At 37.9% G+C, this 15429-nt stretch overlaps 1 protein-coding gene across 1 annotated transcript; it reads right to left on the bottom strand.

The window, feature by feature from the left end:
• Window positions 1–52: 52 nt before the first annotated feature.
• RAB1A (RAB1A, member RAS oncogene family) lies at window positions 53–15192 on the bottom strand. Its single transcript, XM_026712859.2, has 6 exons — window positions 14934–15192; window positions 6968–7040; window positions 5359–5454; window positions 4530–4625; window positions 2610–2741; window positions 53–2173 (listed from the first exon to the last, which is right to left on the bottom strand). The coding sequence occupies exons 1-6, from the start codon at window positions 14954–14956 to the stop codon at window positions 1976–1978; spliced, it is 618 nt and encodes a 205-aa protein (XP_026568644.1). The 5' UTR covers window positions 14957–15192; the 3' UTR covers window positions 53–1975.
• Between the last annotated feature and the right edge of the window lie 237 nt (window positions 15193–15429).

Raw genomic sequence — 15429 nt, 5'->3', positions numbered from 1 at the left:
CTGAAGGTCAGAATAGTACACTTTATTTTTTTAAAAAAGTGTGCTCAGTTAATAACATTTAGAGTTTATTATTGCCAAGAGCTTTAGCACTTTCAGAATGACCCCAAATCATCATTTAAATATTGTAGCCAATTTTCTGCTACGCAACATTTCTTTATGAATTGATACAATACTAAAAGCATATTATGAATCAACTGATTAAACAATTCTCATTCTGAAGTACACTTTATTGTTGAAGTTAAAGAGCAGATTCAGAAATTCAATAATTTCAATCTTCTATCAACAGTACTATGAAGAATTAAGGTATTGTGTGTCCCAGTTGCAGATCACTAAAGTCTATCCCATAATGGGGATGAAATTTTCTCGAGATTTGCTAATACATTTGCCTTTCAATCACATCTGAGTGTTTGCTTACAAAAAGTGTCAATGACTTTCAAATTATTTTGTAAATAAGATATTCTTTTATCAAGTTGGTAACTTTAAAACCCAGATATCAGGCACTAATGGATTAGTTTCTTTATACAAAAGTTATACATATGGTCACTGAAGCAATAACCAAGCCACATTTTTGCTCAAATTCACATATGTATTCAAATGTTTCCTCCCTGCACAAATGTATTATTTGTCTTTTTTGGTCAGCTGCCTTATTACTATGCTTTTTTTTCACTGTAGCTTTCTTGTGCCTTTGTGCATAACCAAGCCGACCAATAAATTGCACAAAATTTTATTAAAGTCAACAGTATTGATTGTGAGAGAATGGAAGTAACATTATTTAGAAAAGACATAACATATCATTAGAGTTAACATCACCTTTGTTAGCTTGAAGTCATTCATACTTTAGGAAAAATACTGTTTCCTTTTCTATGACAGAGCAAGAGAGACAAATAATTTCTAAATGGAACCATTCAGAAATAGATTCAAACACAATTAGGATGCAAAGGGAAAGAGAGATGGTACATCTAGAGTGATTATGGTTCTATAACAATGGTATAAGTTGTGTTCCAAGTACAGCACACATGCCAGAAACACATGACACTTTATGTCATGTAGGCCATATTTGCTAGTCATTTGCTGGGCTGGGCAGGTACAGTCTATAAGGAAGTGATTTTAAAGTGCCAATACCGCACACAAAAAAGTTCACTGGGAGCACAATGCAAGCCTCTTCCCTTATTCATAAGAATTAAGACAATACTTATCACCATACAGTTTGATATTACTTCCAATAAGTACAATATTTATTAAACATTTCTTCAGTTTGTTACATTTTGTGCAACCAATTACAAGAGTCTGCAGCCACAAATTATATGCAGAGTGTAAAGAAAAATCAGCATCTGCGATCCAAAGAACTATTATGGGATTGCAACTTCCTTTTGAATGGCAATCCCCCTCCCCTTAGGGAAATGCCCTGCTATTTCAAAAGGGGGTTGCCAAGGGAGGTGCTGCTCAGAGAGTCCAAACCTGCTTTTGGCTGCGCACTGTTATTTCGTGCTGATCCCAGGTAGTGTGTTTTCTTTCCATTTCCTTAGAGCTCTACATGGAACTAGTAAATTTCATTTTATACAGAATGCCTTATGAACTCATGGAAAAGTCACAGCCACAATTGTGCTGTTGAATAGAAAAACAAAGACTAAACTTCATCTTCAGAAGCCTAAACCCGACATCTAAATGTGCCAATAAGATCAGAACAAAATCATGTTCAAAATTTAGCCAACCACAGGAAACAATAAGAAAAAGTAACAAAGATTACGCACATTTATAAACTAGCACACAAAAGGTTTAACACATTTCTGAAAATGAAGTTAGCTTTATTGAGATCGGGGAATAAAAAAGTCAGTATTGACCATTTACAATCTCTGACCTTTGTGGAGACGATAAGATGCTGTTGTAGTGCAGCTACATACAGTACAATTCAGGCATTTTTCAGTTGGGTTCAGATTTCAAATTCATTGTTGAGAAAGAGCTGGGAAGGAAAGTTTTAACAGCAACCTCCGCTGGACTGCTTGACTGGAGTGCTCTGAATTTTAACATTGGATTTTTCTGCGCCACCTGCTGTCGCTCCAGGACCCATTCGTTTTTTGATCTCAGCAGCCATGGTCATGAAAGATTGTTCTACATTGGTTGCATTTTTTGCACTGGTTTCCAAAAATGGAATCCCAAGAGAATCTGCAAATTCCTGTAGAATAAAGACATCACTATTAGTTCTATTATCCAGATTTGGAAAAGAATTTGATTGCTCTCTAGCTAATTATGAAAAGGAAGCATCAGAGGCACTTTCATACAACCTCACTTAGATTTAACTATTATTGTTAGTTTTCATACAGCTTTCCCTTCAGAAATTCATGATGGGATATTCAGTCCTCATCTTCCAAGTTTATGCTGACAACCTTGTGGAGTAGGCTAGGCTAAGAAATAGTGGACAGCCCAAATTCAACCAGGGAAGTTCCACTAATAGAGACTTGAATGTGGGCACCCCGTTTAATCAAATGTCTTAACCACTATACCACACACATTCTCAGCATTATGCATCCCCTAGTTCATAAATATTGCAATGGATTCAATAATATTTTTCTGTTTTTGAAGGTTAAAGTTGTTTTAAAAGATAGGCATACCTTCGCTGTTGTATAATCTACGACTTTCTTTGTAGTCAGATCACACTTGTTTCCTACCAACAACTTGTTAACATTTTCACTGGCATAACGATCTATTTCTTGAAGCCACTGTTTTACATTATTGAAAGACTCCTAAAAAAAATAAAATATGTTAAATCTAAACTCAGCCATTTAATACAGCGCATTTGGATTCTAAGACAAATCCAGTTGCATTTTAAATATAATCCCAATAGTGCCCGCCTCTCTCCTTTGCTTTACAAATGGCTTGAATTAACGAAGATTTTTCTTTGCCTTAAGACTCTTCTTTTATGCAAAGACCCACCATAAAATTAAAAATAATTTGTGGAAGCATCAGAGTTGCGGGTGGCGAGATGATTTAAAACGCAACATATTACAAGGAGAACTAAGACTCAAAGTGAGAGGATGTACAATCACTGAATTCAATCATCTCTTCACCTAATTGCTGCTATGTACACTGCTCAAAAAAATAAAGGGAACACAAAAATAAGACATCCTAGATCTGAATGAATGAAATATTTGTATTAAATACTTTGGTCATTACATAGTTGAATGTGCTGGCAACAAAATCACACAAAAATTATCAATGGAAATCAAATTTAGCAACCCATGGAGGTCTGGATTTGGAGTTAAACTCAAAATTAAAGTGAAAAAAAAACCCACTACAGGCTGATCCAACTTTGATGTAATGTCCTTAAAACATGTCAAAATGAGGCTCAGTAGCGTGTGGCCTCCATGTGCCTGTATGACCTCCCTACAACGCCTGGGCATGCTCCTGATGAGGTGGCGGAGGGTCTCCTGAGGGATCTCCTCCCACACCTGGACTAAAGCATCCCCCAACTCCTGGACAGTCTGTGGTCTCACAAGGGGTTTGAGGATCTCATCTCGGTACCTAATGGCAGTCAGGCTACCTCTGGCGAGCACATGGAGGGCTGTGCGGCCCCCTAAAGAAATGCTACGCCACACCATTACTGATCCACTGCCAAGCCGGTCATGCTGGAGGATGTTGCAGGCAGCAGACCGTTCTCCACAGCGTCTCCAGACCCTGTCACGTCTGTCACATGTGCTCAGTGTGAACCTGCTTTCATTTGTGAAGAGCACAGGGCGCCAGTGGCAAATTTGCCAATCTTGGTGTTCTCTGGCAAATGCCAAACATCCTGCACAGTGTTGGGCTGTAAGCACAACCCCCACCTGTGGACGTCGGGCTCTCATATCGCCCTCATGGAGTCTGTTTCTGACCGTTTGAGCAGCCACATGCTCATTTGTGGCCCGCTGGAGGTCATTTTGCAGGGCTCTGGCAATGCTCCTCCTGTCCCTCCTTGCACAAAGGGGGAGGTAGTGGTCCTGATGCTGGGTTGTTGCCCTCCTACGGCCTCCTCCATGTCTCCTGATGTACTGGCCTGCCTCCTGGTAACACCTCCATGCTCTGGACACTATGCTGACAGACACAGCAAACTTTCTTGCCACAGCTTGCATTGATGTGCCATCCTGGATGAGCTGTACTACCTGAGCCACTTGTGTGATTGTAGACTCCGTCTCATGCAACCACTAGAGTGAAAGCACCGCCAGCATTCAAAAGTGACCAAACCATCAGCCAAAAAGCATAGGAACTGAGAAGTGGTCTGTGGTCACCACCTGCAGAACCACTCCTTCATTGGGGATGTCTTGCTAACTGCCTCTGCTTTCCACCTGTTGTCTATCCCATTTGCACAACAGCATGTGAAATTGATTATCAATCAGTGTTGCTACTTAAGTGGACAGTTTGATTTCACAGAAGTGTGATTGACTTGGAGTTACATTGTGTTGTTTAAGTGTTCCCTTTATTTTTTTGAGCAATGTACAAAGTTGCACTTCCCTATGACACGCTCATGCAGTTCATTCAAATGCCAAACTAACACTTACCTGATCTGTAACATCATACACAACTATGATGCCATGAGCTCCTCTGTAGTAACTAGAAGTAATTGTTCGAAATCTCTCTTGTCCTGCTGTATCCCACTATGAAAAACAACGAATAGCGCTTAAAAGACTGCACCCATTCTGATCTGATAGCAATAAGACAATATATACCTCTTCACGGTGCTTTACAGCCCTCTCTATACAGTCTGCAGAGTCAGCATATTGCTCTCAACAAACTGGCTCCTCATTTTGGAGACCTCGAAAGGATGGAAGGCTGAGTCAGCCTTGAGCTGGTGAGCCTTGTACTGTCAAACTGCCGGTAGTTGGCAGTCAGCAGAATTAGCCTACAAGACTACATTTTAACCACTGCACCATCAGGGCTCTTAACTGGACAAATTTAAAAACTTTGATAATACTACTTAGTCAACTAATGATTCTGAAATATCTACCAAAGATCTGATGAAATACCTGAAACAATGAAGCAGAATCCATTTCATTGGAATCAACTATAAAGTGCTGTTGGGGATTTCATTTTAAGCTCATAGCATTACCAGGAGGCACCAGTAAAAGGTCTTTGTTCAGGCATATCTTGGATATACCCTCAGTCAGTGGGAGCGTTTTGGTAAGTTTGCCACAAAGTACCTTCAAGCTACAAAATGCAGAGCAACACTTATTATATATGCTTAACATATAAACCAATTCACATTTGCGGCTGCTTGACAGAGTTTGGAACTGGCCATAATGCAGATTTTCTAATGGTATAATTGTCCTATGAAGCTTACAACACCCTAGATAGCGCATCTTCTGAGATTTATCAATGGATAATACTTACTATCTGAAGCTTGATAGTTTTGCCATCTAACTCTATAGTTCTGATTTTGAAGTCCACCCCAATTGTGCTGATATAGCTTTCTGTATATGTGTCATCCTAGGATGAGAAAACATTTTTTAGAATCATTAGTAATACTGTATTCCAAAGCATCACCACCACAGACAGGAAAACCTGTTTCAGATTAAACAAATACTTGATTAAACTGAAGCCAGGATGGATACATTAGCAAAAAAACGAACAGCTTCTAGTTGAGATTGCGCAGATGATGATGGGAAGGTTCAGTGAACATTATCAAACTGACTGCCGTTAATTGATCATACAGGTAGTCCTCAAATTATGTTCACAATTGGGACTGGGATTTCTGTCATAAATTGTGATTGTAAATTAAATCAGGCCTGATTTTATGACAACTTGTACAGTGGTGGTTATGCAAATCATGCAGTTAAACAAATCCAGCTTCCCCAATGGGTGTTTTGCCAGAAACTGGCAAAAAAGGCATTAAACCATGATCATATGACCCACAGGTTGTTGCATTTGATCATAGATTTAAGCAGGTGGCCAAGTACCTGAATTGCAATCACATGACCATAGGGGAGATACAATGGCTCTAAGTGTGAGTATACTTTTCGGAAAGTCACTTTTTCCAAGGCTATCATAATTTTGAATAGCCATAAGCATTGTAGAAGTCCATTTTGTAGCAAGACCAAGAACCAATTAGAGCTGCTTTCTCTCGCTTGTTTGAGAGAGTAACTCTAAGCTAATGATTAATATAATCAAGCCATTTATATATTTAGTGTACCACACCAACATTACCAATTACAGGATTAGATTTCTGTATAGTTTACACTTATACAGGTAGTCTCCAACCACAACTGAGCCCAAAATTTCTGTGGCTCAGCAAGACAGTTGTTAAGCAAGTTTTGCTCCATTTTACAACCTTTCTTGCCCCAGATATTAAGTGAATCACTGCAATTGTTAATTGGCTTCCACACTGACTTTGCTTGTCAGGTCACAAAAGGTGATCACGTGACCACAGAACACTGCAACTGTCATAAATACAAACCAGTTGCCAAGTGCCTGAATTTTGATCACATGACACTGCAACAGTGGTAAATGTGAAAAACAGTCATGTCACTTTTTTCAGTGTCATTGTAATTTTGCACAATCACTAAACAAATGGTTGTAAGTTAAGGACTACCTGTAGATAGACCTGGAAAGATATGTAACAATTCAATAATTCACACTGTAGCGAAGGCCGAGTATGAATTGCAGGATTTATTTCTTGATTACTCTTAGTTTGACTGAGCATACAAACTGGCCTCACCCAAATACATCACAAGCACAATTCAATACCCCCAAATTTAGCCCTATTTCCAACTTAAGAACTCTAGACTTTTTAATGTGCTTAAGGGCTTTTAGTTTTGTAAAGGATTAACTCCATGTCTTATAAATGCACACACAAGATTAGCATTTTTTCTAACTTTTCTTGCAAACAGATATTTTATTTTACAAATACTTGGCAAGTATAAACATTATGGAAGCTAAAACATCTAGTTATTAATACCATTTGCTATTATTAATCCAAAGATGAGAATGCAAGACAACTTACTGCAAACCTAAGCAGCAGGCAAGATTTTCCAACACCAGAATCTCCAATAAGGAGTAGCTTGAATAAATAATCACTGCAAAGAGAAAACCACAATTATATGCACAATAGTATGATAGATTAAAGCTATTTATTCATATAACATATTATGTTTTATCTTCATTGAAATTGACAATTTTCTTTTTGTCGAGATATGCTAGGAATTATATAAATAAATTTAATACTGAAACCCAAATTTAAATCTAAATTATGTGGCTTTGTGGAAACGAAATTGTGATGAAAATTAGAAAATAATAGAACTGTTACAGATCTTTAGTTTTGTTCTCTTTCTAGATCAGTTGGTCAATATAGTAACTGATACTTTCTGGAAGAGAATTCTGGTAGTAAGAAATAACTGCCCCTCCAGCCTTTGCTCGACTCTTGGAGTCTGTCTTGAATAAGGGATCCGGAGCAAAACAATCTTTAATAAAATCCATTCCATCCAGAAGATGGAACTACTTTTGATAGTTGGCTCATGTGTGGGATTCTTTAAATAATACACTTACACAGCGAAAAGGCAAACAAATCAGCCTAGGGTTATTGTAAATCTGTTCTTATCCCTTGTTTCTTTCTCTACTAAAATTGGTATTAGCAATATTACCATTGTCATAAACAGTTCGGCAACAGAGTGCAGTATACATAGCACTTCTTTGGAATCAATTTAGAACTTAAATTGGTCAAAAATAAAGCTCCCAGATTGCTCACTGGAGCATCCTGCCTGCATTACATAACTTCCACCGTCTTCCATTTGTTTGCAAATAGAATTCTTGTAACATTTCCGTTTGTTATGTAGCCTAGCATCATTATTTTCCAAGACTCTTCTCTAGATGCCCTGGTGAGAAGTCACCAATAGTGGAAGGACTTTAAATTGAACTGCCTTATTTTTCAGACTATAAGATGCACTTTTACACACACACCTCCCAAAGTGGGTGGAAATATCTGTGCGTCTTATATAGCGAATGTTGTCAAAGCCCCACCCATCCCCTGGCCCACACCCTTCAGCCTCTGCCTCCCAGCAATTTGCCTCTGCAGCAAACAGGTTTAGGGTTACAGTTAGGCGGTGCTGCCACCTATTGCCGCCACCTATCCCCGCTGCCTGGAACAGGCCAAAAACAGGACATGCGGAGGCCGAAATAGGAGGCAGCACTGATGGGCAGCAGCGATCCCCGCAGCCTGGAACAGCTGATCATCGGTATTCCGAGAGGCAGATCCAACCACCAATCAGCTGCTCGTGCTAAATCAGGCTGTGCTGAAGCTGACCAGGCTGTTTGCTGCAAGGAGGCAAACTGCTGGGAGGCAAAGGCAGTTTTTCTTCCCCTTGTTTTCCTCCCCAAAAGCTAGGTGCGTCTTATAGCCTGGAGCATCTTATAGTTTGAAAAATATGGTACCTTTGCATTTCACTACAAGGAAAGTTCTGACATAAAATGTAATGAATTTTCAGAATTTTGTATTTGTATTCAAATTTAAGCAGTTTGAATACTAGTGATTCTAAGATTTCAAACTTATAGAACATAATTAAATTTATCTAAGTCATAACTATATGCTTTCACAGAAATTAATTTTAGAATGCTTGAAACAAGTGAATGAAATTCTTTTATACAATTTTCTCAATCTAAACAGAATGTTAAAATGTTTAAATTACAAATCATCGGTATTTACTACTGAGACTTTTTCCAATCCCTTTGGCACTATCCAGCTGGTTCAATATTCTGCTTTTTACTTCTATGTTCCCATCTATCATTAGCTATCACCACAGACAGACCAAAGATGTCATACAATACTACTATCGTATACAAATTTTCATGGGTTTTGGTGTAACAGTCGCAGTGAGGAGCTATAAGCAAAACACCTAAACATTATGGAAAGAATACAGTAGTATCAGCTATGCTAAGACTTCCATGTTTCGATAACTGAAAAGCTCTGAAAATAAATCATGTTACAACTTTATGGAAAACTCTTTCTAAATACATGGTTTAAAGTTCTCATTGGGACTGGTTTTGGATTGAAGTTCATGAAGAGAACAGCAAAAAGATTCACATGGAATTCTGTATTGTACTCTTTTATTATTATGCTGGAAGTAAGGTAAGTCAAGTGCATTATATTAAATGAAATCTTCAGATCACTTATGATCATCAACACCATGTATTCAATTTATATAGCTACCTATGTCAGCAACTAACTGGACTGCAAATAATCTTAAAAAAATCATATCATAAATACAAAAATTAAAATACATAGCTGTTGACAAATACTAGTGAATTTTTGAAATAAAACCATTTATCATTATTTCCATGCTAAAAGGATATGTTGTTTAAAACTTTGAAGTTGAAAATTTTATAAAAAGTTGGACACCTACTGCAACACCAAGACTTCCTTAGTACAATTAAGTTTTCTAGCCCTTAATCTTGCAGCCTGGCTCGCTTTACAAATTTAGTATTTTGACAGCCTGCATATCAATATCTAATATAATAACCTGGCTTCAGAAAAAAGTTAACTCTTCAAATGCACAAGGCACTTATCAGACTGTTTTTCTAAATAAGATGTGTAATCTAAGATGTTGAAAAAATGTTTTTCATATACAAACTAAAATGCCATAGCTCCTATGTACACTTATTCATTAATAAAATTTATAGACCATCTTTCTACAAGGTAACTTACAGAAAAATCTCAAACATTTACAAGAGTGAAGTGAATAAACTCATGTAGACATTTCTGACAGAGGAGCCTGTGGTTTTATTGAATAAATGCCTTTCATGCTATATTACAATAATTTTCTGCCAGGAACTGTATCTCAGTCCAAGGTAATGTTTTTCAAGATGTTCTGAATCCTTCATGCTATTCTAATTCTCTTTATATAGTAGAGGGATTTTCATTGACTCATTCAAATCACAGCCTAGTTAAATTACAAATACTATTCAACTTACAACTTTTATTTCATGATTCTTTGAAGTTACAACAGCACTGAAAAAATGACTTAAGACAGTTTTTCAAACTTACGACTGTTGTAGCATCCATGTGGTCATGTGATCGAATTTTAAATGTTTGGTAACTATAATCCTAGTACTGTAGCCTACAATTGAGATCTGAGTTTCATCTGAATTCTATTACCAATTAAAGAGATTCTCATTATACAAACTTTAAAAACCATGTATTTTGTCTTTTTTTTCCCATTGTATATGCTGAACCAACAATCACTGCTTTTGTTGGAGAAATAATGTGAAGATTACCTTAATTGTGGTATCTCCTTTAGTAGCAAATACCTCATCCAAATCTCTTTGGTATTCAATCCTTACAAACTGCTTCAACTCAGATATTTTGGAGTTATCTTGCATGCTGATTGCTTCAGTCGTGCCACATTTCAATAGATTTAAATTCAGGCCTTAGATTTGGCCATTCAAAAATGCGAACTTTTTCCACTTCAGTAACTCTGCTGTAGATGTATATCTAGGACCACTGATATACGGTATCACTCACATTCAACTCATGGCTGGCTAAGCTGATGTTCTCTAGAATGTATTGGTTCAAATCAGAATACATTACTCCCTGATCATTTGTAAGCCATCTGATTTCTGAGGCTTCAAAACAATTTCAATCAATAGTACTTTTATTGCCATGTTTCACTGAGGGGATTCTTTTGTTGGAATACAGAATTCTGATTTCTCATCAACACTACAAAGTACCATTTTTGTTTTGCCTACCCACCCAACACTGTTCCAGTCTGCAATATGAAGTCTTTGGCAAACCTGAAACAGGTGGCAATTGACAACTACATCTGGGAAGAGGGTAACAATGTTATTATATCTCTCCATTTGTATACTATGTGTCTGACCATGGCATGATGGAGAGTAAACTGCTTACAAAAGATTTCATAGTTCTTTATAGTTTCCTGAGCACTGATAATCCTTTTCAGAGTTCAGAGAGATCTCATCTGATTAGGGCAAGATTCAGTTCCATAAATTGTGTCCTGAAAAGCAGACTGAATCTAGCAATCGACTTGTCTCTGTTAAGAAAAGGACCCACCCCTCAAACTTACATGTGATTGCCATTGTTTGGATCATCTAACTCAATGTAAACCTATTAAGAGAATGGTGGATCAGGGTTCAAAAAAGACATGACATAATATATTGTTTTGTGTCTTGTTTAACCAGAAACTCTATTAATAGGCAAGACGAAACTCCAGTTACATTGTAAATCAAATAGTTCAGGATTATGAATAATTCTAAAGGGTTTACAAACTTCCACTATTGTATTTTCTTTTAGCAGCAATACAGCGCTAATTTGCCACTGTCTTCTTCCAGAATGTTTTTTTCAACTTTCCAATCTCACCTACATCCTTGATATTCTTTGTAAATTGCCAATCCAAATTCTAATCAGCTGATTCTACTTAGTTTCCAAAACTAGGCTATGTCAGGCAAATACCTTGGCTAAAATGCATCCTTATTAACAATTATTTGAATTAGTTACTTTTTGACACTTTACCTATCCAAAACAGATACATATATTACATTTTACTTCACTATTGTAAAATAAAATGGTTAATATTAATACAACTTAGCACTACCTCATAAAGGAAATCAATGAAAAGTTGCCACAGATGTAAACTACAAGTTAATTTTAATAATTACAACTGCATTCTAGTACTTTTCTGTGCTGTAAATAACTGAAGCATTAAACCAAATACTGTTCTGCTCTTTTACTAAACTGAAGCATCAAATTTAAAAATATTAACTTTAAAAGTTTTTGCTGACTTATCAGTAAAATTTGAAAATACTTAATTATGGAACCTTGGTTTGGTTGCTTGCTTGCACTGAATCCAGGATCATCAAACAATATTTCAGAAGGAATGCAATCCAATCCACACATGGTTGCACATCTCCCACAAACCATCTTCTCCTACCTATGGTATTCTATGCACTATTTTATTTTAATTTCAGTTTCAACTCAATCTCTCATGTTCATGATTTTAAAGCAATTTTCTAGTCCAAACCTATAAAAGGTATTTCCCAGAAGTTTCATATATTCAAAGTGCTGAGGGCAAGATGGACTCCTAAAAAGCCAGGGAGGCAACACAAGTGCCACCCGCGTCACCTCTTGGGTCTATCCTTCAAAAATATCAGTCATACCAACATGATCTTATTCCAATCCGATAGATAAGAAAATACCCCCCATATTTATCATGGATTAGGGTCCTATTAAAAGGTCATCCCCATATACCTTTTGATCTTACTCAATATTTCATTTGAGAATTTTCAGAAAATTATTAAACTTTCAGAGTTTAAAATGTACAGAACCCTACATAATTAAGAAAACTATATTTAATATGTTAAGCTACAACATAGATATCAAACATATATATCAAACATTGTATCAACATTATATCAAACATTATTTGTTTGGATGCTAAAAACAAATACACTTAATCTTGAGGCCCTAGTTCTCACCACATGCAACTTGAACTCATGATAAAATTAGACTTGCTGTTCTAAAGTGCCACTGCTAATGTTGCCTGGAAACAGTAGAACAAGATTTGATGATATTCAGCCTTTAAGCTGTAGCACCCAAAGAATGAGGGTGGATGATGAGAAAAATTATTAAGCAATCAAAAAGTCCTTAATAAGAAAGAAATCATCATTAAGCATTTGGTGTTGCTTTCATATTTCTTCTTTTCATTTCTTAGAAGTGTTTCACTGCAATGCAGCAACATTGCAAAATCAACCTAAGCCCAGAAAGCATTCTAAGAATCATGTGGCAAACACATGACACTCAGCTAAAATGAAGATCCACAATAATCAGTCAATAGCAACTGGTCAGAAAGTATGAATCAGCTACACAGAAATCAAATGGTAAAGATTACTTTATCCACTGTAAAGTAATACTACTGAATGTTTACACACTGCAAAATTAAATGAGAATACCATGTATTTTGCAATTGGGGGGGGACTTCTTTGCAACCTGATACATAAGCAATCAATTCTCAGTTTAGAAGAACCAACAGTTAATTTTTTAAAACATATCATAAAATCTTCTCACCAACATTGTGACAATTGCTACTGTTTTGTCACAAAAATGTCCCTACAGACATTAGAACTTCTTTTCAGTTTCTCAGTAAACTTTGAAGACAAACTCCAGAAATAGTTGCTGTTCAGAACAAATTACAGTATAGGCTTTCAGGCAAGTCATTCCTGGTTTAAGTTTTTGTTTTTTCTTACATTAGGAGGCCATTTCCTCAAAGTCATTCTTTTTACACCTTGCAGATAGTATACATTTACATAAGAAGGCCTCAAAACTGTAGCTGCCTTAACTGTGGTTGCCATACACTGAGTCCACCAACAATCAGAATACTATATCCCTATATTTCTTACTGTTGCACGACTGAAAATTAATTATACATAAATTCAAATGAGTTATTTTCCAAACATTTGCAGCCAAATTATCCTTCAATATAAATTATTCAAAGAGCTTTGAATAATTGGTACTTTGGAGTACCAATGCTGCCAAGATGAAAATAACAAGTAAATAACAAGCAGAGGTACAGAGAAACAAGCTACATACATATGAAGGGAAAAATAAGTCCAGAGTTAGGCTGTATTTTAAGTTTAAAGAAATGAACAAGAACAGGAATGGCTAGAGATAAAGGTAAATATGTTTATAAAGCAAAGGTGAGGATACTGGTAAAGACAGAATGTAATATACAGGGGCAGACAACTGTCAATATTAAATCCCCCTTTGTAAATTCTTGAAAATGCCTCTGGCCCTTATAGCTGAACTTCAGTGGTACAATTAACTGCTATTAATTGTGGGGAAGAGATGAGAACTAAGCAATACTAGAGTCATATCATAGTTAAAACTGAACTTTCCCCAAAGTCCATCAGTTCCCCACCTCCCTTAAATATTAAATACAGCTTTTAGTCAAGGCTCCCCACCTAAGCAAACAAGAAAAAAAGCAACATGTAAAGAGAACAGAACAACCTTTAGAGAAAGACTTCTAAGGAAATCTATAAGCCAGTGGAGAGCATATGTATGCATGTTATATGGTCACTAATTTAAGACAAAGTGAATTGAACAGGTTAAATGGGAAAAAAAAACACAATCATACTGAGGTCTACTTGATATATGGTATTCTAAATGCCACAATCATTTAGTAAATGGCCTTGGATCATCTTCCAATACATCCAGTTGGGAGTATTAAATGGGGGGGGGGTGTACATTTCCCTAAATTCCTTGGTTGAAACCACACTTTCTCCCTTCATTTAACCTAAGAGGCTTCCATGAACAAAAGTTATCTCAGATGTGGTTTTTATTCCCTTATTCGCACACCATTTGCCCACTATAAGCTTTAACAACAGGGAGCTGCGATCTTGATCCCGGATTGCTTACGTAAATCGTGGTTAGAAAAGTAGATGGGACTCTACCGTCGCTCGAGGAGAGCAACTAAGACACGGAATCAGACCTACAAGATCCCCCACTTGTGCAACTACAGAATACACCAAATAATGAACCGACTCGCTTAGCTATCGGAAAGGCCCCCCAAAGGCTGAGACGATTATTTACATCTTACAAAAAGGATTCCCAGAAAAAGTTTCGGGCCAAATCCTATCTTTCAAAAGGGTGGTGGTGGTGGTGGTGTCAGAATGCATCTTTGAAAACATCCTAAAGCCAAAGCCCCCAATTCTGTTTACTCGCTGCGGGCACAACCAACCATCCTGGATCCCCCCCAGAGCCACGGCAGCTTCCCCTGTTTTCCCAGGGACTGCTGGCCCCAGAGCCGCCTCTGCCTCCCTGTTTTCCTTCGCCAAGGAGCAATTGCTCCATCCCGTCAACCACTGATCTCATCCCGCCCGGCGTCCCCGTCTCCTGCTCCCCCCTACAACCTCGTCGCTTCCTTCTGTCCCCACGCACACCAGAAAGCAAGCCGCCACACAGTACTCACTATTCGGGATTCATACTGGACATGTCAGCGGGGCCCCCCACGGCCTGTAGAGAATGAGCTCTCTCCGCGGAGCAGGCGGCGGTCAGACCCACCACCGGCGGCTCCTGGAACGGTCGGACTTCCGGGCCAACCAACACCCAAAGGCGACAGACACACACACGGGCAACAGCGGCGTCTCCTTCTAACAGGAACAACCCCTCCCCACACCAGCGGCGACTTGCCGTCGTCTACGCTCTAGCACCTAAAACTCAAAATGGCTGCCACCACCGAACCAGGAAACGGAGAAGCCTCTGGGGGAGGGCTGGGTCTTACATGATGGTGAGAAGGCGGTGGAGAATCCTTGGCAAGGAATGCTGGGGAACTGAGTTCCCAAGTCCCGTGACAGCTTTCGGGTTGCTTTGGAGCGGAGCCCGCAAAAAAACTCGCTTTCCCAGCAAACCTACAGGCGGGTCGACGCGTGCGTAATCAAAGCTCTTTCTTTCGCGTTTCCCGGTTG

This window comes from Pseudonaja textilis, chromosome 1, assembly GCF_049901715.1.
Source record: "Pseudonaja textilis isolate UNSWEBS1 chromosome 1, rPseTex1.2, whole genome shotgun sequence".
NCBI lineage: Eukaryota > Metazoa > Chordata > Lepidosauria > Squamata > Elapidae > Pseudonaja > Pseudonaja textilis.
This window is presented reverse-complemented; position numbering and strand designations above follow the sequence as displayed.

What these genes read in the sequence shown, in the direction of transcription:
- RAB1A (XM_026712859.2), bottom strand. Translation starts at nt 14,956, where the DNA reads ATGTCCAGTATGAATCCCGAATA. An exon ending in TGTATGATGTTACAGATCAG is followed by an intron (nt 2,742 to 4,529) that starts GTAAGTGTTAGT and finishes TATTTTTTTTAG; the next exon opens with GAGTCTTTCAATAATGTAAA. An exon ending in TAGATTATACAACAGCGAAG is followed by an intron (nt 2,174 to 2,609) that starts GTATGCCTATCT and finishes TTTATTCTACAG; the next exon opens with GAATTTGCAGATTCTCTTGG.